General features: G+C 35.3%; 1 protein-coding gene across 1 annotated transcript in view; it reads left to right on the forward strand.

Moving 5' to 3' along the window:
• PDE3A (phosphodiesterase 3A) overlaps positions 1 to 27,632 on the forward strand; it is a 310,780-nt gene that overhangs the window by 157,817 nt on the left and 125,331 nt on the right. Inside the window, exon 2 of the mRNA XM_047066513.1 lies at positions 27,492 to 27,542. Coding sequence (XP_046922469.1) covers positions 27,492 to 27,542 — 51 coding nt within the window. The remainder of the gene's footprint in view (positions 1 to 27,491; positions 27,543 to 27,632) is intronic.

A 27,632-nucleotide genomic window follows, 5' to 3' on the forward strand; every position in this document is an offset into this window, starting at 1 on the left:
TCTTCAATCTTTTTTCTCCCTTTCTCCATTTCCTGGATATTCACCAGGTAACTTCTTTGGTCCAGACAGCTAAGAATAATTAGTTTTGGTTTGTTTTTTTTTCCTAAGTTAATAGTACCTAGATCATTTTAGAAATTGGCATACTCTACCACTCTGACAGAGGTTTTTCTTAACATTGAATTACATTGTTGATTTTTTGCATTCTAGAACTTGATGTTTTCTGATATGATCATTTAAATGCATTGAGTTATTGATCGAAGCAACAATGGAATTTATAATTTCCAACTGGGCCTATGATTCTTGGGGTTTCCTTCAGAAAAGAATACCTCTACAGTGGAGGAGCGTATCACTTAAAATGAAAAGTATCTTTAAAATCTGAATTACGAAAGAAAATAATCAATAAATGATTCACTTCATAGGAAAGTTCTTTGACCTTATCTAAGGTTTCAGACCTCTTTAGTGGAGAATCAAGTCTTGAATCTGGGTCTCCTAGGGGCTGGCTCACTTGTGGAATTGCCCACCACAGCTTCGGGGGAGTACCTTAGAAAGGGTGGAGGGGGATCTATAGGAAACATACTCAGTAGACTGAGTCTTGGTCAGCAGAGGTTTATTTATTCATTCATTCATTCATTCCAATTTTTTTTTAACGTTTGTTTGTTTTTGAGAGAGAGAGAGAGCACAAGCAGGGGAGGGGCAGAAAGAGAGGGAAACACAGAATCTGAAACAGGTTCCAGACTCTGAGCTGTCAGCACAGAGTCCAATGCAGAGCTCGAACTCATGAACCACAAGATCATGACCTGAGCTGTAGTTGGACGTATAATTGACTGAGCCACCCAGGCACCCCAGCACTCCTGATTTAACACATTCTTGTACTACTTGCAGTGTTTAGATTTGAGTAACAAGTTTTCTTGGCAATTGTGGCTTCACTCAAACCTGTACAGCTGTAAATTTCTAAAGCTGTAAGGTATTTTAATGATGTTCTAATTTTCTTGTTTTTAAGTGAGGAAACCATGGCCTTGAGTGGTTATTACTTGCCAAAGCTTATTTCTTAGAAGAATGGGAGATCTTCAAGTACCTTTCAGAATGTGACCGAAAATTACCCAAATCATGACATGTGTTCACTAAAAGATGATAAACTTCTCTGTCTACATTTCAAACCCAGTCAGGATGCCACTTGGGCCAACTTCTAAAGTTTTTAGGATAGCTGCTTTCTTTAAATTTTTAAATTGTGAAATACATCATTAAAAAGAGCATATGTACCATATATTTTAATGTATTTTGTTATTTTAAATCTATATTGTTTTAACTATATATCCAAAACTATAAATACATATATAGTTAAAATAATAAGAAAAACGGGGCACCCGTGTGGCTCAGTCAGTTAAATGTCCAACTCTTGTTTTCGGCTCAGGTCATGATCTCATGAACCGTGCGATCCAGCCCCGTACAGGGCTCTGTGCTGAAAGCGTGGAGCCTGCTTGGGATTCTCTCAGTCTCTCTTTCTTTCTGCCCCTCCCCTGCTTGCGCTCGCTCTCTCTCTCTCTCTGTCTCAAAATAAATAGTAAATGTTAAAAAAATATAAAATAAGAAGAATTAATGAAATATAAAACAGACACACAGGTACCAGTCACCGAGTATAAGAAATAAACCTTCCAGAATCTTGAAGGGTCCCTATGGATTCCTGATCTAGCTCCTCCCCTTCCTTGTCCTCATAGTAATCTCTGTGCAGTGCAGTCTAGTGGTTAGGAGTGTGAAGCTATGTAGCTGCTCTACACCTCTTGGCAAGATACTAACCTCTCTATGGCTTAGTTTCCTCATCTTATTGTCTAAAGGGAATGATAATATACTTCACAGGGTTGTTGGGAGGGCTAAATAAGTTCAGCTATGTAGCATGCTTAGAAAAGTATATTGTGTTGCAAACATTATTTGTTTACTGTTTGGTTATCATCATGTTGAATTTTATATCTGAGAGACTTTTCATGCTGTCAACCAGATGGAATATAAAGGTCTACAAGCTGGTTTTAGGAGGGATAATTTTATTATTCCCTTTTCAAATCTTTCAAAGTGGAAACATCCTGATTTCTCTTGGGCCTTTTAGATTTCATCTGTTTCACTTTATAAGTGTGTATTTTCAAAATACTGTCCTAAGAAGCTTCCATTGAAACATCATGAAAGTTTATTTAAGCAAAGACTCTTTTATGTTAGAATCATTATTTGAAAAGATAATACCAGTTGCTGGCCAAACAGTTTTGTTTTAACAGGGGGTACCTGGGTGGCTCAGTCGGTTAAAGCATCCAACTCAGGCCATGATCTCACGGTTTGTGGGATCAACCCCACATCAGTCTTTATGCTAACAGCACAGAGCCTGCTTGGAATTCTCTTTCTCTCTGTCCCTGCCTCTTCCCCCACTTGTGCATGCTCTCTCTCTCTTTCAAAACCAAATTAATTAATTTTAAAAAAGATTTAATTTTAACAGGATCTTGCTATTCTGTTGTGTAATAGTGCTGGTTGCATTAAGATACAGTGAAGGGTGATATTAAAAATTGACAGACTTTCCAGAACACTATTTTGGGTCTTTTTGGGTTTGGTCCCTCTGCTGAGTTTACTAAAGAGTACCTCTAAAAGTATGAGAGAATAAATGTTTAAGAGTGACAAGGGGATAATTCGCAAAATAAGACTGTAAAACAAGAAAATGAGTTTCTAAAAATTGCTATCTTATCAGTATGGAGAGCCAAAGAAAAATTTCCCACTTGGAGGTTTTTGCTTTTTCTCTTAGTATTAATAAATACGGTTGAAAATCAACAGTACATTTTCTAAGTAAAAGAAAATACCCTTCTGCTCTAGGACTTTGTTTTGAAGTTGCCAATATAAAATTCACCAGTAAGCTATTTGGAAACTCTTGACGTCACTGTTCCTTTTCCTCTCAATTCATGCAAAGGTTATTGTCTGAGCTCTTTGTTTTACCATGAACGTCATATTTGATGACATCCCTTTATTGCCTTTACACATTGGTTTAGGCACTCCATAAAATTTCTTATCCTCTATTCAGTTGGTGCTCTTTTCCCCCAGTAAAATTACTTTTTTCCTTGGTGACATAATTCTCAAGTTGACTTCTAGTCAGCAACTCTGTAGGCACTTGTCTCTTGGTTTTTAGATTCTGTAATGCAATAGGCTAGCAATATTTCCTTTTTATTGAGATTGCATTGTATCTTTGTTAAGAAACTCATTTACATGTGTTTACATTTTAAAAATGTATCTGGGATCTAAAGATTCACTTAGAAATTCGCTTTCCTATCAGATTTGCAAAAGAAAAAAAATGTTGCAATGAAACCATGTCAACATAGGAAAAGAAAATACTGCGAGCATGCATAACATGTCTTCTATATCTCTATGCATCTGGCAGCAGAGATCTGTGTTTCATGAATGATAACAAATCTGCTTAATGAATTCATAACCAAGCATGTGGTACTTGGAGTAGTGGAGATGATAGGAAAAGCTGTCTGTCATTCATTTGCTTCTGAAAACATTTAATGGCAGTCTTAAACTTATTATTTTTTTACTTGTGGAATCTCACTTTATAGCAACATGAGTTTATATTGATCATATTTGTAATTGATGACGTACCCATGTCCCTCAGTGAAGTAAATTATGAACCTAGGAAGATTTTCATGTGTCAGTCCATCAGGAAATATTTTTTTCTTTGTATTTTTTAGCATGAGGAATACAGCAGCAGAAGCATAATAAAATAGCTACGAAACATCTGAAAAGATAAATACATTTCCCCTTTCTAAATGAGATAGTCAAGAGAGAGTTAGTTAAACATTTCTAATCTTACATTTGATGATAATGTTTATACAACCTAATAGTTGCTCCCTTTCCTCTCTTTTGCTTCCCTAATAATAACAGCACTGCTTCTGGCATTAAACGAGTACAAAATAAATAGAAAGGCCATGAGCTTGATGCACTGTTTCCTTTCTTTTTCCTTGATCCTCCTCGCCTCCCAACCTACATTTCTTGGCATCTTTCCACTCTCTGTTTGTTAGAACTCCGACTCTGACGTAAAGAACTCACAGCGAGTGACCCCCGTGGCAAACCTGTAAAACATTATACAACATGAATAAGAACTTTCTTATTAGATCTGCAGCTGGCTGGGTGCAGACATATGGCAGCAAGAATGTTTTGGAAGAAAGGCATTGCTTGACAAAGAACCCAGTCTCTTGAATAAAGGTTTACACTGGCACTTCTGGATGTTTACAATACCTGATGCCAGGGGCAAGACTCCACACCACCCCCCCCATTACATTGTTATTTTACTGTTTAAACCTCGTGGTTTCATATGTCGAGGTGGCTAAAATGTAGAAGCAGACGTTTTATGTGTGTCTGTATAACTTTAAAAGAAAAAAAAAAACCCACAGAACTTTCTCAGGCTCTTCCTGCCCAGCTGGGAGTGCTCCTTTCTCTGAGGCCCAGCCTGTGATGGAAAGTGAGGGAGTTTCTCCTCTGCTGAGAAGACCCAAGTTTTCTGACTGGGATTAAAAACGACCATCAAAGGGTCACCTGGCTGGCTTAGTTGGTAGAGGATGTGACTCTTGATCTCAGGGTTGTGAGTTAGAACTCCACGTTGGGTGTAGAAATTACTTAAAAAAAAATAACGACAAAACAACCATCAAAGGGCGCATAGGCTTTGAATGCCTGACAGCATCCACTGTTTCTTGTCACTGTTGTTGACAGTAGTTATTTTCAGTTGCTAAAAAATTAGGTGGGGAACGATTTGTAACCTAGGAAGTTGTCACACTGGTTTTCATTTGACTTGTGATTTCCCAGTCTTTTCCTTGCTGCCCTACTGCCATTTCTCCGATGCCAGCTGCTAGAATTGCAAAGAACGTGGTCATGTTTGGTGATCTGCACTAGCACACTGGCATTGAATAATATAGTGAGAAATTTCCTGACGGTGGCAGATGTGCAGTTGCCTCAGGAGGGATGATGACACTTTGAATTACAGTTACAGGAACAGACAGGTTACATCTAGTGGCTAGCCAAGGTAAATGAACGAAAGCTTCTGCTTCTACTAAGATTATTGATCTCCTTTTATTACTGATTCTTTGTAACCTTGATGATATTTAAAATGCTCAAAATCTTAGATGTGGTCATTAGCTTCCTTCCCCTTATTGCACCTGTGATAATTTAGTGATAAGCTAAGCAAGGCATGCTCACTATATATCCTTGAGAGTATTTTCTAATTATCCCCACGTGATAGCTGAGAAAACTGAGGCAGGGAGCCACCCCCATGAGCTTCCCAGAGCACACATCATAACAGAGGCAGAATGAGCTGGGAGTCTAACACTGAGCAAGTAGGTGCTTGTTGGCGCTTCTGACTTACTGAGCATATGTTAAGAAGTATATATTTACAGAAGCAACATAGTGTATGCAGAGAATGGACTCTAGTCTGGGAAGATTGAAGAACACTAGGAAAGGTGTTAATAAGAATAATGTTAGAAATGCTCTGAGCTGTAAGGATGATTTTTTCCCTTATTTTTAGGTGTTCATGTTAAAAATTCTTTGGCAAGACATCTTGTCTTTGTTGATTTCATCTACATAGTAAGAATGCAGGCCTAAAAACTGCCCTAGATTTGGAAAAGTCCTATCTGTAAAGGTCTTGGAGATCATCTAATCCAGGAGTCCTCAATCTCTAAATCAAATCTGCCAGATGAACCCTATGGTCAGTCATTATAAACATAACTGATCCTACTCTAGAAAAACTCAGGTTTTTCTAGAAAGTGCAGAAAGCACAGCTCTTGCCAGGATCTTGCATTCAGCAGGTGCTATCAGCACTCATGAAGTATACATTTTTGAGAAAATGAAAATTGCTTTATTCCTTCAATGGTTGAGAGCCCCATTAGGTAGTCGCCCTTATAATTTTCTATGTGTGAAAACTAAGACCCATATGTTATGGGTTGAATTGTGTCTCCCAAAAAAGATGTTAACATCCTAACCCCCAGCACCACAGAACGTACCCTCACTTGGAAATAGGGTCTTTTACAGGGGTACTCAAGTTAAAATAAGGTCTTTAGGTGAGCTCTAATCCAGTATGGCTGATGTCTTTAGTGGAAAATTGGGAATTTGGACACAGAGACAGGCACACACAGAGGAAAGATAGCTGTAAAGACAGAGGATTGGAACAATGCATCTATAAGCCAAGGAACATGAAAAGTTGTTAGGAAACCAACAGAACTAGGAAGAGGCAAGGAAGGATTTTTCCCCCTATTGGTTTCAGAGGAAGGGTAGCTCTGCTGACACCTTGATTTCAGACTTCTGGCCATCAGAACTCTGAGATAACACATTTCTGTTGTTCTGAGCCAGTCAGTTTTTGGTACCTTGTTGCGGTGGCCCTAACAAACCAATGCATCATGGGTATTACTGGTCATAGTCTCCTAGGGAATTAATTAGTAAGGTGATCAAGTCTGCAGCCCAGTCTGTCTGAGTTCTGAGTGCTCAGTGCCTGCCTCTAGAAATAAATGATTTCATTTCATTCCTGTAAAGGAATTACAAAGTAACAAATTGTTATAAGGGACTGTCACTTTTACCCATTTGAAGTTATCTGTGTCCATGAATTACTTGATTTAGAAGTTCCTGAAATCTAATATATATTTTCAGGTTCAGATTTCATTTATTAAAATTGAAGAATCGAATTTGAGGAGGTAAAATTTCTTCAGCCATTTCTTTCACGTCTCACAGTTGATCAGTGAAATCTGGAGAAAACCGTAATTACTCTTCCTTTTCCTTTACTTCGTGTGAACACTGAAACCATAGTTAATAAAATGTGTCAGATTCCATAGTAGTCAAGGAATTAGGGTCAGCTAAAGTCTACCCTACTATATCTAATGGGCACACCCTTCTCTAGAAAGTAGAAATAAGACTCAGAGTATGTATTTCATAAGATAAATCCAATGTGAGCACCAAGTAATAGATTCAAATATAATTTTTCAAGGCTTGAATATGAGTTCACAAATCAGTATTAATGACTGTAAAATACATTTTGTTAAGAATTAGCCTCATGGTGGGGCACCTGGGTGGCGCAGTCGGTTAAGCGTCCGACTTCAGCCAGGTCACGATCTCGCGGTCCGTGAGTTCGAGCCCCGCGTCGGGCTCTGGGCTGATGGCTCAGAGCCTGGAGCCTGTTTCCGATTCTGTGTCTCCCTCTCTCTCTGCCCCTCCCCCGTTCATGCTCTGTCTCTCTCTGTCCCCAAAATAAATAAAAACGTTGGAAAAAAAAAAATTAAAAAAAAAAAAAAAAAAAAGAATTAGCCTCATGGCAAAATCACATTGAAAACCCCACCCTTTCTTTTCAAATTAAAATTAATTAGTAAATTAGAAGTGTGAATGCCTTACCAAGCTCAACAAATTAAAAAATGGTACATGGATCCAACAAATCCTTCCTCCCCTGGGCCTTGTCATCTGTGTACATTAATTGGAATAATGCTTTGTTCATTCTGTAGAAAGTGTGTTTTTAAATACCTCATTTAATGTAAATTCTGACTGGGTTTAATTAAAACATTATAGTAAATCAGAATTGGGATCCTGAGCATGAAAAAGGATTTATTGTTGTCTGGTTCAGAGTTCAGCCAGGAAAAGCACTCTCATGATAATCTAGAGGTTTAATCCTTTGAAATGTCACCCCAGACTGAAGTTCCCAGAGGCTAATGGGGTTTTCCTTATCAGGACATATTTCTGATCCCCATGCAACTCTCCTCTTAGCTTTATCCTGTTAGACCGGTTTCTATTTATTTTGACATTCCAAAACAAAATCGTTCCATTATTCTCCCAACCTCTGCAAAAGCAGTGCTCCTTATGTTAAAAAACCCAAAAACCTTATCTATGTGAACGCATTTCCCATATTCTTGCAGGATACTTTACAACACATTATAAACAATTATTTTTTTTATTCTTTCATTGTAGGGCAAAATAGTGTTCATTTGATGTGAAGAGTATTCTTTAAGATAATTCTGTATTTCTGATGCTTGACCACATGTTACATTTATAAAATGCATAGTCAATAGTTTTAGGAATAGCTTCACAAATTTAAATAGATTTGTCCTACGCACAATCATTACATCGCATAAGAGACGAGGGCAAAGGATAAAGGCCTTCAGAAAGCACTTTTTTGTCTGTTCTGTCATTTGCTCCCTTGTAAAATCCCTGTGAGATGGTTAAGACAAGTAGTGTCTCCATTGACTTAGAAACTGAAGCTTCAAGAGGTCAAATATATTTCTCAAGTTTGCTTACATAGTAGAGGTTAAACCTTAATGTGACATTTGCTCTGTTGTGGAAAAAAATTACTCTATAACAATGTATATGAACAGTGAAGGGTATACCCTTAGAAGGGAATTTTTTTCAGTTAAGATATTGGATTATTATTAAATAAATGATAACACTGTTTTTGATAAGAGTAGTACTTTCTAAAATACCTAAGGAATTAATTGAATACTCCGACTATTATAAGATTTGTTTTACTCAGAAAATTCTGAGTGATCTTTAAATTGTTTCTTCTATGTCTTAGGCTTTTTTTTTTTTTACTTTTTTTTTTTTTAACATTTATTCATTTTTGAGACACAGAGACAGGGTGCATATGGAGGAGGGGCAGAAAGAGAGGGAGAGGCAGAATCTGAAGCATGGTCCAGGCTCTGAGCTGTCAGCACAGAACCTGATGCAGGACTTGAACTCACAAACCACGAGATCATGACCTGAGCCAAAGTCTGACACTTAACTGACTAAGCCACCCAGGTGCCCCTCTGTGTCTTTGGCTTCTGTTTTTTATTCAGTGTTAGCATCTGTGAAATAAGAGATTAAGAAAAAAAATGTCTTGTGTCCTGTGCTCAAGTCTGATATATCTGTGTCCTCTGCTTGCTAAATGGACAGTTATTCCCTTAAAGTTTCAGTGTCTTCCCACAGAGTACAAGTAACAGCAAAATAGGAAGCAAATACATTGGAAGCCTCAAGGAATTTTGTTTTTAATTAGTTTATGCTTATTTGCTAGCATATGCTCTGAACACCATTTAATTATACATCTGGAGTCATATTGAACAAAGCTATATAAAAGTAATGATAAAAGCTATAAATAAAAGTCATGATAGATGCATGGGACAAAAAAGGGTAAACTTTGGTAAGATCTGTAATAAGGAATATGAAGATCTGGATGCTTGGCATTTGTCACACATTTATTTAACGCAGAGCAGTTAGTTGGTACACTGTATAGATACTTGAAAATTTGAATATTTGAAAATTTATTTTGGAAATTATTTTCAATAGCCATAATCAGCAGCATTTATTCAGAACTAACAGTGTTGTTTGGGTATAAAATGAACTAAGCCAGAGTCTCTAATCTTGAGTTTACAAATTAAGATTGACAACATTGATATGGTTAGATATAACAGGCAGATGACTACCATTTAACGTGAACATTCGTGGTATTGACATCACACAAACATTTGGGTTGAGGTATCAGGTTCCCATGTGACAGTTTCTTGTGAAGGCTTATTCAAATCAATCTGTAAGAATGTATTAAGGGTCTCATGCTGTATTGACTGAGAGAAACAACACAACTAAGGTATTAACTAGATATCAGAACTCAAGCTATACTGTTGTTTTCTCTGGATCATTGCCCTTTGTCCATGTTCTATTGTTATGTTAATATTGCAGCACTTAAGTAATTAACTATTAGTTCTGGAACGTCTTCTAGTGAAGACACAGTGTTAGGCTCAGCAGTTGGCAAATGTGCCTGACATTAAGGAATTTGCATTTTTTAAGCTAGAGGTCTGTGGTACGGTATGAGAGGTACACAGATTGTAATACTTGCCTTTTTCTGAAGCTTTTTGTCTTCTTTGAGTAATAAACCTCCACTTCAGGAATCTCTCTCACTCTCCCTCATCTCCTCCATTTATGTTGTCTCTGCCTTGCCCCAGATCCTCCTTAACTCTTTACCAGATAATAGAATTGTTTCTTAACTGGTCTTCATGCAGACTTCCTTCTTTACCTGACCCCAGTCTACTAAACACTGTCTTAGCCGATATCTTTCTAAATCTGAACAAAGCAGTGACTGTCTTAACCCATGGTGTAAATATTCCAAGTTCCTAACATGCCTTATCAGGCTTTCCAAAATTTGCTACCCTTTTTATAGTGCCTCCTAAGTATAGGTGATCAGTGAATTGGTTTTCTTTTCCTGAACACAGAATCCATGTGCTTTCAAATTCTGAGCATTTGCCAGTGGCCCATCCTCCTGGGAAGATCTCCAAACCCCTTGACCTCCCTCTTTCTTTTTATCAAAACCATCTTCACCCTTCACAACACATAATAAATGGTTTATGCAGCCCTCCTTGTCTTTGAGAAACAGATATTTTAAGGGTTATAAGATTTTATTATAATTCTTCATTTACATGTTTTCTTTTCCTCTGGTAAATGAGAGTTCCTTCAAGGCAGACTCTCAGCTTTTTATTTGTCTTCTATAACCCAGCATCCGACAGTTAGTAAGTGCTTAATAAGTGTTCAATTTGTGAATAGTAAATATATAATATAGGTCTCATCAAAGCATGTGTATCCTTGGCTTTCTGAAGGCCTTTATCCTTTGCTCTTGCCAGGGCTACCCTTTTGGTCTCTCCAGTGATAAGGTATAATCTACCTCTAATGGGTAATACATTAGAGTAATTTTTTAGAATTTTTTTTTTAATGTGTATTTATTTTTGAGAGAGACAGAGCACGAGTGGGGGTGGGGTAGAGAGAGGGGGAGACACAGAATCTGAAGCAGACTCCAGGCTCTAAGCTGTCAGCACAGAACCTGACGCACAAGCCTTGAGATCATGACCTGAGCCAAAGTCAGATGCTTAACTGAGCCTCCCAGGTGCCCCTAGAATTTTCTTATCCATATTTACATTTATACTTTAAATGCTGTGTCCTGTGTGGGACAGCCCTTATACTGATCTGTGTAATTTAAAAAAATGGAAATCTGAGTGCTTGTCAACCACTCTAGACATTTAGATACATTTTGGGGCTCATGGATCCTTTAAAAGTGCTCAGGCTACAGTTGATTTAAATTACCTATTTAAAGGGAAAAAAGAGTATAAGATTCTCCCCCACCTTTCTTCTGAGTTGTCAATTCTCTATCTCTTTTTGTTGGGTTCTAATTTATTAGCTTTTAATTTTCTTTGGTTAATTAAACCTGTTGATACAGTTAACCTCAGATGAAAACATTGATGAGAGCATGAATATTTAATGGCCTTAATCTTTGAATGTGAGAGGAGAAGATGCTCATGTTTCAATTCAAATGTATCTTGAATTGATTAGACATTTCCTTATGAGAATAAGGGAATGAGTATGAACTTTAGTTTCAAACTGTTGTATCCATTCCATGTTTAGTAGGGGTCTTATTCTTAGGGATCTTGCCATCATTCTCCTTCCCAAAAGTTGCCCTATCGTTCAAACAATCTGTAACTATGTTTATAGACTTGTCTTTCTAAAGCGCAAATATGTTCATGTAATTTTTACTTGAAAGTGTTTAATGTTTCCTTTGCTTTAAACATTTTTTTTAATGTTTATTTATTTTTGAGAGAGACAGAGAGAGACAGAATGTGAGCAGGGGAGGGGCAGAGAGAGAAGGAGACACAGAATCTGAAGCAGGCTCCAGGCTCTGAGCTGTCAGCACAGAGCCCAATGTGGGGCTCAAACTCACAAACTGTGAAATCATGACCTGAGCCGAAGTCGGACACTTAACTGACTGAATCACCCAGGCCCTCCTCCTTTTGCTTCTAAAATATATTATGAAACCTTTAACTTAATGTACAAGGATCTTTGTATCTTGACCCCAACTTACTTAGAATTCTCCCTCATCCCGGGCAATCTCCTATGCATTCTTTAAAAACCAATTTAAACATCACATCCTATCCTTTGTTCAGCCCTCATTGTTACCTCCTACCTCTCAGGGAAGAGTTCATTGCTTCCATATCTGTGATTGATTCATGATATGTGAGGAGTACAACGTTGAGGATAAGAGCTGGTGTTTCAAAGGGAGACCTTGCTGTGTATGCATTCTGGCTGTGGGACCTTTGACAGATTCCACATAATAAAGAGCCCTCTGTATGTCCCAGTTACATCATTTATAAGAGAGGGGAAATGATATTACTCTAGAGGGATTATTTGGAGGATTTTTGAAATAATGCATAGAAAATACTTAATGCATGCCTGGCACACAGTAAGGACTCAACCACACCAGTGGGAAAAACAAATGTGTGCTTACGTTTTATTTTAATCGCTTATGTTTCTTTCTCCTTTATTAAAATGAGATGGCCAGAATCCCATCTGTCTTTGTTGTACACAAAGTATCCAACAGCCCTTGGCATAGAATATTGGCTTATATGGTTATTGATATTAATATATATGGAAGGTCACATAGTGGTCAAAACATTAATTATTTGGAGAAGAATCATCAGATTATTACAATGCTTTAAATTACCCATATTAATGTAGTCGGCACTCAAATATTTTGAGAAGGGTTTTGTTCACAGAGAAAAGGAAAATGAAAGCTACTGTGTGAACCACAGTTTAAAATAACAAACCCAAAAATGTCAGATATTGTATCTCCAGTGCAGAATTACTCCTGGAGCCAATTTAGAAATAAAAACAATGTAAGTGTGTATAAAATCTCCCTTTGGTTCAAACTCTGCAGGTAGAGCTGGTATAAGTGGAAAGTTTCCTAAATATTTTCAGAGTACCTAGTAATAGGAATAGCAATCACCATGCGATATACTTATCATTTTCTAATAGGAATAAGCCATGCTTATATTTACTTTTTAATACAGCTAAAATATCTTGCACATAAGGAAGTTAATTATAATTCTCTGTTCCACAATATTTTTAGCAGCATACATCAAATTTAAATAGGGATTATTAATGCTCATAATTTTTCCTTAAGCACTTCTGTAGTGTGGAATGTACATGCTTATTAGAAAAAAAAGTTTTAATTGATATATAATTCACATACCATAAAATTTACCTATTTAAAGTATATAATTCATTGGTTTTTATATATTCATGGAGTTGTGCAACCATCACCACTGTCTAATTCTGGAATATTTCTATCATCCCCCCAAAGAAATCCATCCATCGATAGTCACTTTGGATCGATATATCCATCGATAGTCACTTTGCCATTTCTGCTTCTATCCCTGCCACCTCCCTACCATTTGTCTCTTTTTTTTTTTTTTTTTTAAGTGATGATAGTCATTTTCAAGATCCAAGTGTCTGGCAACAAAGGGAACTGAGATGTTCACAGGTTACATCTGTGGTTAATTCATGAAGTTGCATATATGTGTCATAGCTTGATACATGTGTCAGATACATAATCAAACTACCAATCTTATAGTTAGCATGTTATGATGATTTTGCTTTGGAGTAAATCCAAAGTCAGTTAATGTGTGTGGATCTGTTTCTCTTCCATTTCCAAGGCCTTTCCTGGTATGTATTGATTGCCTTTCATTGTTGCTACTCTTCCATGAGAGAGAGGGAGAGAGATTGCGTTTGTACATGTTTGCTCAAATAGAACTCAATAATGACATTTTCATGGCTTCAGGATGTTGGGGCAGAAGCAATTATCTCTCTCTCATGGTCATTTGTTTCAGATGATAATTGTTTCATCTCCAGAATGCTATATCCCTTCCAGGCAGGAAGGTGGGAAGGCAGAAGGGCAAAAGAGACATGCCAGCCACGTTTCCTCTTTTAAAGAATTTTCCTGGAAGCTTCACACAGTGACTTCTTCTTATATCTTAGTGACCAAGACTGTCCCATGTCTGCCTGATTTGTAAGGGCGGGGAGGTCAGGAAATGTAGTTTTTAAGCTGGGCACGTTGCCATCTTTATGAAAATCGGGGTCCTGTGAAGAAAGAAAAAGAATAGAAAGTTTATGATATGAGCAACTACAGGTCTTTGGTCACATAAGACAAGCAACAAAAGAGAAGATTCTGAGTTGGAATGAAGAGACAAATCATCTTTACTATTAGGTGTCCTTTTTTCCTCTTGGTTGATTGTTTTTATTTTTTATTCTATTTTTATTTGAGTACAGTTGACACACAACATTTCATTAGTTTCAGGGATACTTCTGTACTTCTGTCTGTACCTCTGAGCTTATAGAAACTTGGTATGCCTACATTTCCGTCAAGAAATGCTACAGAATCTTAAAGTTAAAATAATAGGCATTTTATTCTTTAAAATTTGAAAACTTATGTATTTCACAAGATGTGTTTTTGTAGCAAGAGAACTCTAGGGAGAATGAAATTGAAGACAAAGGATTCACAGCTATAGAAGTTTTGATTCAACTTCTCATTATTTAAATTTCTATCTAGTTAACTTCTCTTATTAAATTTTCTTTGGGACACACCAATCAGTCATTCTTTAAACAATATTTATTGAGTACCGTAACTGGTACCAGGCACAGTGTACATAGAAAATAAGACCAAAAGTTTGTGCTAACTTCAAACTCACTTTCCAGAATGGGAGACCAACAATACACAAGTAATGAAATAAATAGACAAGTTAATTTCATATTGCAATAAGTATAGGGAACAAACAGTGATGTCGAAGAGTAATGGGGGAAGATGAGGGCAAGGCTGGCCTCTTTTCTTTACTCCCTAACCCCAGTGTCTTGTATCAAGCCTGGCCAAGAGTAGGTGCTCAATCTGTATTGGTTGATGTTGGATGGATGGATGGATGGATGGATGGATGGATGGATGGATGGTTGGTTGGTTGGATGGCTGGAGGAAGGGATGGATAGATGAAATGGGAAAATTCATTCCAGGCCTGATCAATAATATTCAAGCCTTGAGTTTGTAGCAGGGAGTTCAAATTTAATTCTAAAGTAAGTGAAAAGCCAGTTGCATGGTTTTATATGGGTTCTCTCATCTATAAAACTTACGTGAAGTTGGTAATATTCTTATCTCTATTTTACAAATGAGGAAACTAAACACAGCAATGATAAAATAACTTACCCAGATTGATGATGAGACTAGGAAGAGTGAAATAGGGATTTGTTTTCAGGAAATTTGACTCGGGAGTCTACCCTTCCAAGGATACTGTCTTGGGCACATCACACACACCCTGCAGCCAGAAACAGCATGAGAGGAGTCATTCCCTCATGACCGCTTCCAGAAATGAAGAAATGTGGGCTAACAGGAAAATTGCCCTAATATTCCCATAAATGACCATAATTTTCCATTTTCAGATGTAATTTTCTGATCATTGGAATCCCACAATTCTAATTCTTAAATTTCTTAACAAAGGGTGAGAAACCAAAACGTTTTCTATGGCAGTTTCATTAAAGAGGTTTGGCTGTGACATGGCATTGATGAACAAATATTTTGTCAAATTCCATCCCTCTCCCTATTTCTGTATCGCAATTTCAATTGAAACATGTTTCTTGGTAAAATATTCAGTACTCCCAGTTATAGTTGGAAGCAAAGAAAATGTGTTTAATAAAAAATATATATATTGTATACTTTATTTAAGATGGTCCTTTCTCCTCCCAAAAATATCCAGAAAAATTTCAATGTATATAAATAATCTACGAAGCAGGAATCCCATTCTTTGTACATTATGAATTCACATTGACAAGGTCAGTAATAAATTGATATGTCAATCAGGACTCGCCTTCTACAACCCAGAATAGCCATCATCAGTTAGCTATGTATCTATTTCCTTGTGTTTCTGCGCTTCAAATTAACTTTTTTAGTTGTTCCTCTTTTTTATATTTGGCCTTTAATACAGGCTGTAGTGTATAGTAATGCTTAAAAAGAAAGAAAGAAATAAAAAGGCAAGAAGTCTCTCTGCTCTAGCAGTAAGAACGGAGTTAGAGAAGAACATGATAATTCTTTTCGCACTTGTAATTCTACCGACCTCATCAAATACAAAGAATTTATTAAGTTCCTAATTCAAAGTTCATAAATTTTGAAATTCAGAGAGTTCATGAAATACAAAGAACTTTAGATCTTACTATAGTACTTTTTTCCTCCTCCTTCCCTTTTTCTTGCCACGATATCTTATATTCTAATTTATTTTCCTTGGTCCCCAGTGACCCAAATAATATATCCCCAAAGGGAATACATTTCCAAGAAAAGTTGTTTTTTTTTTGTTTGTTTAATGAAAAGAACACTGGTTGCAATATAAACAAACACATGAAATTACTCTCAACATATCAAATGGCTCTTGGAGCCATGAAGAAGAATGGAGGGGCTAGGTCAAATTTGGGGAGGTGGTTATATGTTTTGCCTTAAACTTGAGCTAAGAGAATATCTTCTGGCCTTATAATAAATTATTTCCAATAACATTTAAGAATCTGAGGACAAAATTCACGTTTTGTTAAAACTTACTAATTGTAGAAAGTAGAAGTAAAGTAATTTTGGCAATACCAAGTTCAGAGGAAAAAGAAGAAACCCAAGGGACGTGTAATGGAGTTGGCATATATTGTTCTCTGCCATGTAAGTGAATCTGCCCTTTTCTCACCGACCCCCAAATGAAGCTGTTTGACAAGAAGGAAGTAGTCTGGAAAATGTTGGGAATTATGTCATTTTGCTGAAGTTTCTTTGGCACTAATGAGAAACATAGCTTACAACTGAATAAGGCTTTTAAAAATTTACAAAAAGCATTTTTGGGCCAATGTTGAGAGGAAATTTTAAAAAATTAATTCAGTATTTGATGTCATTTTATGAGACTTAAAATGAGTTCAGTTTTTTTAAGTCACATGAATTACTGAGATTTATTTGAAAAAGTCATGCTATGGACTTTTAAGACCCTTTCTGAGAAAGATGGTTAAAGTGGAGAATTTTCCTCTGATTTAGTTAGTTTTGTTGATACATAACAGTTTAAAAACAGAGTAGTAATATATCTGTATTTTTATGGGTTCACAAGTGTTAAACTATTTGGGGATAAAAGTAATTTTCCCACTTCTCAGCACACAGTGTTAATTTTAATGCTTTTACATTAAAGAAACTATTCTTGGGGCTCCTGGGTGGCGCAGTCGGTTAAGCGTCCGACTTCAGCCAGGTCACGATCTCGCGGTCCGTGAGTTTGAGCCCCGCGTCGGGCTCTGGGCTGATGGCTCAGAGCCTGGAGCCTGTTTCTGGTTCTGTGTCTCCCTCTCTCTCTGCCCCTCCCCCGTTCATGCTCTGTCTCTCTCTGTCCCAAAAATAAATAAACGTTGAAAAAAAAAAATTAAAAAAAAAAAGAAACTATTCTTGTTTATACCACATACAATGCATAAGAGTGTTTGATTTAGAAAAAGGAAAAAAAAATCCTTAAAACTATCCAAATGCAAGACCTCTTGAATCTTGAGTTAAAGCTTTTGTCACAACTGAGGCTATTTCTGATTTTATTATTTATCCCTGGGATTTCCAAATTTTTCTTGTAAGTAAAGATCAGTTTTATAGATTAGTTTCTTGAATTTGCCCTCTTGGGTTTGACTGGGTTTTAATAATTTTTCTGGGGAAAATACTCTTGAATGAGTCCTTTCAGGAGACATTGTATAAATGCAATATGAATGTAGATAGGGAAACTGAGAAATATTGGCATGATCTAGTCTAAAAATAACAGGTGAAAAGCTGGAAATAATAAATGAGACCCCCATTTTTAAAGATTTCTACTCAGTTATAGAAATTGGCAGAAATCACATAAGAGGTAGTTTAACAAACTGTAAAATACAGATTTATAATCACATTCAAGGCTGCTCACAGATTTGGGTTTCACTTGAAGTAAACTTGATAGAGTTAAATGACTTTAAGCCGTAATGCCTCTTTACTATTTCACAAGAAAAATGTATTTCTTTTGTTGCTTAGAACTTAAAAGCTTTTTTACTGTGATTGTTTTACATGGATTTTGTTTTGTTTTGTTTTTGCTTGTTGTTTTAGGGCTAATTAACTGTCACTTGCATGGGAAATTTGGTTGTATTTCCAACTAGTAGATCATACAGCTGAAGGTGCAAGTCTTTTTGGTATTGAAGAAACATAGCATAGCCTTTACCTAACTGATCTTTTCAAGTGTTTGTTCTTTGTGATTCTCAGCTTTTTGCTACTCTTTATGTGTCAGGAAGAGTAAGCCATCCCAGTTGTCATTACTGCATGCATCACCAAGGGGTCCTAGTAATGTTAGAGGTTGGGTTTTCCAATTGATACACAGAAAGTAAATCTGACCTGATGCAGTACACTCAGTAGACTCCATTGTCATGTACATCTCTTATGTTACTGTGAATAATGATGCTTGAGTTTTATTTTACTTATGAATTTGATCAAATTTTATAAACTGTGTGGTGGCATGGGTCAAGGAATGGGTTTCTCCCATTCTAGTTTAATAGAAAGTAACCGTATATATCATCAGATTTATACTTTTTAAAAAGAATCAGAATACAGTAACACCTAAATAATATTATACAATTACTAATGGTGACAGAAGTAGCAGCTAAGGTTTGATGAGTGATACTTATTACACACCCGGTACTGTACTAAGCCTTCTTTATGTAATGACTCATTTAACAGTCCCCTAACCCACATGAGTTAAATGCTATTATTATCTGAATTCTAATGGTACAGAAACTGAGGCACAGAAACATTCATTAAATTTTCCAAGATCATGTATCTTGTAAGTATCATGTCAGATTGTGATTTAAACTAATCAGCCTCCCAGAACCCATGTGCTTAACCAATGTGCTATACTTGATTAACAGTTCAGAAGGTACTTCAAGATTCTGTGGTGACTCTGGGTTGGCAATATCAGTATTTGTTATGTTTACATAGAGCATGGGGCTAGATATATTGTGGGCACCCAGTAAATATTTGTATGAATAAGTATGTGAATGTAGCAATGAATAATGTGTATTAAAGAGACACATTAGTAGAATTTAGTATAACCTAACTTCTGACATGTAATTTACTATATACATTTTGAGGTAATTCTATAGCCCACATTAAAAAATATAATTAACTTGTAGGATTTACATAGGATTTTCTGAGACATTAATTTTTTCTCTTATTCCACAGTTTTTAAAGGAGGTGGAGACTAGAGAGTGGAAAATGGATTTTAGAGAAATAAATCTATCACATTAACTATCATCATTATTAATTCCATGAAGACAAATCAACTCCCACATCTTTTTCTTTTTTCTTACCAATATACTTCATTGCCCAGGATGGGATATTTGGTTTTGCTCAGTAATTCCTTATTGTTAAAAGTAATACAGTAGGAAAGAATTATGTGATCATACATGATTCTATAAGTTGTATGAAAATAATGTATATGAAAAGCATTTAGAAAACTGTAAAAAATAGTTTCTCAGAATGTATTCCAAATAAAATTATTACTCCCTTTTGAAAGAAAAGTATTCTGTGATCAAATTCTACTGGAAATGTTTAGTTGAATTGTGTTTCTTTAAGACTTCCTCAAACTTTAACAATGCTAATATATATTGCGACTAAGTAGAATTATATTTTGCAGAATTTCACAAGCTTATTTAACTTTACTGCTATTTCTTTGTGAAATGTTGCACTGTTTAAGCACAAGACCAATGTGATTGCATTATTCATAGTAGTACCAAAAATGCAAATTAGCAGTAAAAGTGTCAACAATTTATGTAATCAAGATAGTACAGATGTCATATATAAATATGTAAAAATAATGGAAGCGTTAGTTTCATCAGTGACCACATATAGGTTTAGAGTAATGATTGTCATTAGGATAACAGAGACAGAAATAGAATTATGGAAACACTCTAAATCAGAGTGTGTGAATATCATCATAATTGTCAGAAATAGATCTATGATTTACAGTAGAGAGGATGGGATTTCAAACTCCAGAATTTTTGAATTTCTTTCTACTTGAAGTCTTTCCATTTCTCATGTTTATGAAATTTATACTTGGTTGGCATGTTAAGAGTCAGGATCAGGGATGTATTCTGTGTAGAGTGGTTGGAATTTAGGTAGTTATCAGCGACTGTGAAAACAAAGATATCCCTTAATTTCAGTCATTCAGTTCTTTACTATTTCCAGGGTCTCAGTGCTAAGGAGAGTTAGTTCTAAAGAATCTTTGTTCCCCCTACTAATTTGTCTAAAGACTCAAGATGGGGAGAATAGGAGGAAGCTAAATTATTCTGGAAAAAAAAAAACAACATATTTAGAGCCTGAGAAAGATCCTTGAGGCATGAAAGGCTAGGACCAGTAAGTTGAAAAAGACTCACTTCCCTTGTCCTGCCTCAAAAGTAAAGGGCAAGAGGTGTGACAGCTGCCCTCCTCCCACCCCACCCCCAAATGCTGTACGATGCCTTTGGAGTATCTGATGAATATTTTTGTGGCTTTTTGTAGTATTCAGTGTAATGTAACCATGTCCTGTTTCCCCCTAAAATCTTTGATAGTATCTCCATCACTTGATAATGCCTTTGCAGAGTGAGATGGACTTGGGTATGGGTGATGTGATAAAGTGGTGGTGATGAAGGTAGGCTATGGGTAAGAACCAAGGCCACTGATCAAACCTATCTGGTTTACCCAAAGGTGTCTGATGGAGTCTCCCAGTTTGTAAATTCAATTATAAAGGAGGGTAAATCTTGTCAGTGTCTCCTGCATTAGGCCTTTCTATGCCCCAAACCCCAGGGAAGAACCCTGCAGGGCTGGGTGACAGTGTGTGGGAGCCTCAGGGATTCTGTCAACATCTTTGGCCTAAGGCCCAAATCAAATATAGATTTCAGCGTCCCTCTTCTGCAGAGCACAATGTCCTCTTGAACTTCTTACTCCATTGATAGCAAGAGGTGAAGGAAAGAAAGGATTAAGAGCAGTTCCCCTCAAAGGACTAGACAGGAACTGAGCTTGGCTAGACTGTCTGTCAAAGAGCTTCCCAGGCCAAGGCACTGCCATCTAGTAGACCCTGTGGTCAGAGGAGTGAGCGGTCCAGGTCTGCCTTCCCACATGGAATCCTGAAGAGAGAAAACTTAAGTAGTAAAGAGATTATAAAAAGAGTATGCAAAGGGGAAGAATCCAAAGGGAAGTGCTAAGTGTAAAGAGAAGCTTTAATTTGTTTATCAAATGGAAAGTTTCATGCCTCTCACAGTAAGTAGAGTTAAAAGGCAGCCTGCTGTGTCTTTTATGACTCTTGAAAAAAATGTGTAAAGGGACACCAGATTTGTGCTATGTGCTATGGCTAATCTAAGGGTGCCTTTGTGGAGTGTGGGATCTATTGCATAAAATTGAGGAAGAGATTGGGGAAGAGGGGGAATCCCTGGTCTGTTATTGCTGAAGAGAATGTACTTGGCAATTTTTAATTAGTGGATCGAAAGATTAACTTTTGGGCAATTTCATACCAGAGGAAGGGAGTAAATACCAAATATATACCTATGGTTAAAAAAGTAAATACCAAATATATACCTATGGTTAATATATACCTATGGTTAATCTTTTTAAAATTTTAGCTTAAGGATAATCTGCTATTTCCCAAATGAACCACTTCTCCCATCTCGAGATCACGATCGTTGCATCTCCTATTTCCTCTGGCACACCCACCTCCCAGATATCTGTGTGTACAGCTCTCACTTGATACAGTTCTCTCCTAAAAAGCCACTTTTTCATAAAGGATTTCCCTGATCTATTTATATGAAATTAGCTCTGTTCCCAGGCCCTCTCTGCCTTGAGCCGCTGATTCTCCTTCCTTTATTCCAAGCTTCTGTGTAGCTTTATCATCTCCTGCTATCTTCTGTTTATTCATTTATGTTCTGTCTCCTTTCACTAGAATTGTAAGAGCCAGGTGAGTAGAGATACATCTTGGTTTGTTCACATCTAGGTTGTGCCTAGAACACAATAGGCATATAATAAATATGCATTAAAAATTTAATGAATAAATGATGCAATGAAAAGGAGGTTTATATAGCAACTTTGGCATCCTCCTATGCACCATCTATGGTAGATATAAGTATACATAGTGTGTGTATATATATATACACACACACACACTATAATATATATTATATATAATATAATTATATATTATATAATACGGCATATATATGTTATTTTGTGTGTTTTTAAAAATATGCTTTAGTAATTTTTGACAAGTGAAGTAGAGGAATGGTTTCTAGAGAGGAAGGCCAGGATAACAATGGGATTGTCTCTCTGTGTTACCTTTTTTTTTTTTTTTTCTTATGTAAAGCCTCTTACCTCCTTAGGTATGTGCAAAGAATTATTTTTTTCACACCTAGTGGGCCTCATGCAGCTTTCATCTCTTTGCAGTAATAGCGATGGTGAACTTTTTCCTCCCATGGAGCCCCTAAAAAGGTATTCTTTTTTATATTAACAAACAAAAAATAATGCAATATAGCTCAGGGAAAAATCTAGAAACAAGAAAGGAAAATATTTTACCTACAGAAGCATACTTTCAACTGTCTGCATTTCTCATGCTATTATTAAAAATACCTCTGCTTGGATAGAACCATTTTGTTTCCATGCTGACTTCTTTGCTTTCTCCTGTGAACTTTTTAAATTTGGTGTTTGGCAGCAGTTTTGTTTTCCTTGGAACTAAGTACTGTGTAACATACTGTTAGCTGAAGGCTGTGATGTAGAAATGTATTATTAAAAATAAAAGAGAGAGAAAAGAATTTATTCCATAAGGATGAAAATGACTCAGTGTCAAGGAAGTTAGGATTTTTGAAATGCTTTAAATAATAGATTGTGTTTCTTTTAAAGGAAGTATACTTTGTTTCCTAGAAATAAATATAAGGATCTGCATTTTCCTATCTTGATTAGTGGGACCTGGAAAAGAAGAGAGATAACTCTTGTGTTTTTTTTTTTTTTTTTTTTTTGAGAATTCCTTCATCAGATAGAAAGATTTTTGTTTAGCATTTGTGGGTATAACTTTGGTGACCTATATATCCCCAAACCTTCTTATTAAAATGCCTTTACCCAGAGGGGTAATCATATTTCAGTAGTTAAGAAGGTATTTTTAAAGGTGAGAGGCAAACATTCTTTTTTCTTCCTGAATTAAGCAGCCATGTATTCTTGACCAGCTAGAATACATTTGAAAACCTTTTTTTTTTTCATTTTTCTAGTCAGTCTCAGTATGTGTCTCTCGTTCTCTCTTACATTTCTAGAAACTGTACATAACTAATCATAAAATCCTAAGCATTCTTTCTCCAGAAAGAGTATCATATCATGTTAATGAAGTGTCTCTTTCCCCAGAGTTATCTAGGTATCATGCTGCTCTTCATTTTTCTTGAAAGTTTAGTCCAGATGAATTAAAGTGCAAAAAGAAAAAGATAATTCCACAGTTTCTACTTCTGTTCCTTATGGTCCATGACCGATTTCTGTCTTTCATCTAAGCCCATGAAAATGTCAAATGACTACTCTTGTCATCTGCAACTTAATACTAATCCTACCTGTTTGATTCAAAGGATGTTTTGACTTTCTCATCAGTATTGGTTTGCACTTAATTCTGAAATTCACTGACTTCCCTGTTCAAGATCTCCTTTTCACTATTTATTATAACCAAGATTTTTGGTTTGTCCTAATTTAGTCATGAGAGGGAAGCTAATGAGATGTCTATATACTTCCTAAAGCATTTAGTCCTATGGTACAGCATTAACAGGAATACTTACCTGTGGGCAAATGCTTCATTTTAATGTAAATAATCTGTAATAATAAATAAGTCAGGCCGTTTATCACACTATGGATGGTTTTTTAAAAGGGATAGTGAAAACATTGTGGTTATTTTAGTCTTTTGTCCTAAGGGCAGTGCTGTTATGATAGTAAAATAAATTCTTTGTGCAAATAAGATGAAAATGCATGTGCTATCATGTGCTTATCCTCACTCCCTACCTCACCCCTACCTGTGCCGGGTATGATGTAATCACAGGGAGAGCAGAGCCCTGACACCCTGTACAGCACCCCCACTACTTCCTACTACTGCCTTTAAAAAACAAATTACAGAGAATATTATAACAAAACCCATACATTCGACACTGAAACAATTAATGTTACATTTTGACTCAGATTATTTTAATTAAAAAGTCTTTGATTTCTTCAAGTCCAAAGGGAAAAAAAAATCTTGTTGAAGTTTCTTTGACTCTCTTTCCATCAAATAGAGAATATTACAGTATCTTGTTTATCATTTCAGAGTTTATTGCTTTTTTGATTTTATTGCATAGCATGTAGATTTCTTTAACTTTTCATTATTTTGAAAAAAGTAGTGATAGTATCATTTAAAAATACATTTTGAAATACTACCAAAAGGCTGGTCCACTCAGACTTTTAAATATAATAATATATAAAATAAATATGTAATAATAGAATAAAATAGAATGCCTTTACCCTAAATCAAAAGGTCAGATTTAGAGAGTGAACTTTTGGAGGTTTATAAGCTCTGGCTTATTATTATCAAGTTTATCTTCTTGTTCTGTGCTAAGGGATGACCCAAGTGACTCTGTATTTTGAAAGTTTTTGTTCAATGTATTATGTATTATGTATTATAACTTGTGTTTGTGGTTTACTTACCTTTTTTTTATTGTGACACTCATGATAGAATTTATTAAATTATCCCGTTAAAGTCATTAGCAAGAGAATAATGGCATAACAGTTTTTATAAAATACTATTTTCAGAAAATTTAGGTAGTACTCAAGTTATCATCTCTTTAAAGTTGCCAAAGCAAGTATCTGCTCTTTCTATTATATTTTTTCTTCCTATTATTGACAAAAGTCAATAATAATCGTTTAATAATAATAGGTCAATAAGGCAGGTGATGAAATGTGTCAGGAATGGGTTTTGATAGTTCTGGTGAACAACTAATTAAATGTTGATTTATATGTTTCTAAATCAGACTATTTATTTCACTAGTTGATTAGTATTTAACTTTTTTTATAATCAACTTTATATAAGTATTAATATTTACTAGCAGATGTAATGCCATTAAATCCAGAAATTAAAAAAAATTAAAGCATTAAAGAAATGTCTGCTAAGTGTAAACATTCAAGTTATATGATGATTACCTGGGCTAATTTACCCCAAACTGTGTGCTAGCCAAATTATAATTAAATCATTTCACTAATTCCAAGGCATACAATAACTGACCTTCTTATTAAAAATGAATAATTTAAAATTACTTTGTTATATTTTTCACTTATTAAAACTTGAGCATTTTGCATGTAATTTTTAAAAGGGCCCTGAAGGCCACATTGTAAATGCAATATTATATTCTTTTGTATACTCTAATTTAGTGGATAGTTCCCCTGTGGTTGGATGACACAGTGATTGACACATTATAATTACTGGATTTTTACATTTTTATTTTCTAATTCAAAGGGTATGAATTTTTAAGAGTATGCAATATCTATTAAAATTGATATATATAGTGTATACATGTCTGTATTTACAAGTATGTAAATATATACATATGTGTGTATCTGTGCACTACATACTAGCAATATATAGGCATACTAAGCTCCCAGAATATTATCAGTTTGCTAATTTAATAGGCAAGCGTCATTTCTTGCTTTTGTTTATATTGAAATTTTTTCACTTCAAATAAAGTTATTTCCAGTATTGATTATTGATAATTGTTTTGTGAACTATCTTTTCCTGTAATTATTTTGTTAAATTGCATTACTTTCAAATTTGTAGAAAATTAGTGTACTGAAGATACTTATTTTTTTTACCTGCCATTTAAAGCAAATATTTTACCAGTGTGACATTTGTACACGCATATTTGAGGATTTTATGTAGTTGAATCGTAATCCTGTGTGTATGTGCGTGCGTGTGTGTGTGTGTGTGTTTTTATTCTCTGTGTATGTGTGTGTTTTGTTTAGTTTGGAAAATCTTTTCACATTTCAAGGTAGTTTAAATATTTGCCTGGACTTTATTTTATTTTATGCTTTTTATCTTTTTAAATTTGTCTTTTTATCTACCTAGAATTAATATTTGTGTATAAGGTTCAGCTCTAATTTTTTTCCAAAGAATCTATTTCTCTTTTTTTCATTTGTTGACTAATTCATCAAAGACTCATTGATATATATGTTTTCTTTTTCATATTTTGTTGCCATATGTACTTGAGTTCATGTCACAAATGTCCACTACATCTCATTCATTTATATTTTGAGTCTTAAATCACTAGCTCATAATTAGGGTTAAATTTTAGAATATATTTTAATATCCCCTAGGGTATTACTATCTCTTCTAATATTTTCTCATTCTTACCAATGTTTATTCAGATAAAATTTACCTAGTTGTTTTTTTTTTCAGTTTCCTAAACAAATAGGAAATTAGGTTAAACCTGTAAATTTGTGTGGGTAGAACTGAACGCTTAATAATTTTATACAATTGAGTCTTTTTAATCAGGAGCACTGTATGACCATCAGAAAAGTTTTACCGTTTTCTGTTTATGGTTATCACATGTCTTGCTAATGTTCAAAACTATAATACTTTTTTGTTGCTATTGTGTTGTGAACAGATTTCTTTATTTTTTTTCAATATATGAAGTTTATTGTCAAATTGGTTTCCATACAACACCCAGTGCTCATTCCAAAAGGTGCCCTCCTCAATACCCATCACCCACCCTCCCTTCCCTCCTACCCTCCATCAACCCTCAGTTCTCAGTTTTTGAACAGATTTCTTTATATCCACTAAGAAATCATTGCTGTTGTATAGAAAATCTAATAATGTATATGCATTTGTTGAAGGGTCTGTCCTGTTGGTGTGCTAGTTTATTAGTGATGGGGAATTCTTCCATTGGGACACACGAATAGTAAGTGTACTGGACAGATGAATGGAGTTTTATTCCTTTCAGTCAACATCTTCTATTTTCTTAGTATTCTTCTATTTGAATGTTATTTTCAATAAATAAATACAATGCTTTGCAAGTAGAGTAGTTCAGGGCCATTACAACTATGGGAAAAACTTGATAATGTCTTATAGTGTCTCTTTTGATGTAAATCTACATTTTGTGACCTTGGAGGCATATTTCACATTAAATCATTTCACTCTTTAGAATTCCCATGTTTTGTGATATTATCAAAACAGAATTAAAAATGATTGAAATATTTTTGCCTTCTCATTTTTGTCATTCATGACAGTAAATTAAGCTATACTAATGATTTATTTAGCGTATTTTCTTAATAAACTAGAAACCTAATGGCTTACAAACTTAAAAAGCTTAACCTGGGTTAACATCTCTCTAGGACATTCTGACAAAAGAACCATAAAGCTATGTATTAGCAGACTCTTTCTATCAGACAGTAATATTAAAATATCTTCAAAACAACTACCATTTGGAATCTTAGCTCTCAAAGAAATTATTATGACTAGGTATATTAATTTATTCATGATAGCTATTTAATACATTACTATTAAAACTTAGATTTCAAAAACTTGATCTTTAGAAGAAGGAGTACACATTTTTTGCCACATAAAATAAGCATCATTGAATTTATGCTAATTATTATATTACAGCTCATGGGGCATTCAGAATGGGACCACAAACGAGGGCCAAGAGGATCACAGGTAAGTTTGTTTTCCTTTCCTTTTTTTTTTTTTGCATTTCGTTTCTTAACGTTTTGAGCCATGAGTCTTCTAAAACTCAAGAAATAACAA

The sequence above is a fragment of the Lynx rufus genome, unplaced genomic scaffold, assembly GCF_022079265.1.
Source record: "Lynx rufus isolate CCGP_SWC_20201006 ecotype Redwood Valley unplaced genomic scaffold, mLynRuf1.p SCAF_7, whole genome shotgun sequence".
NCBI classification, from domain to species: domain Eukaryota; kingdom Metazoa; phylum Chordata; class Mammalia; order Carnivora; family Felidae; genus Lynx; species Lynx rufus.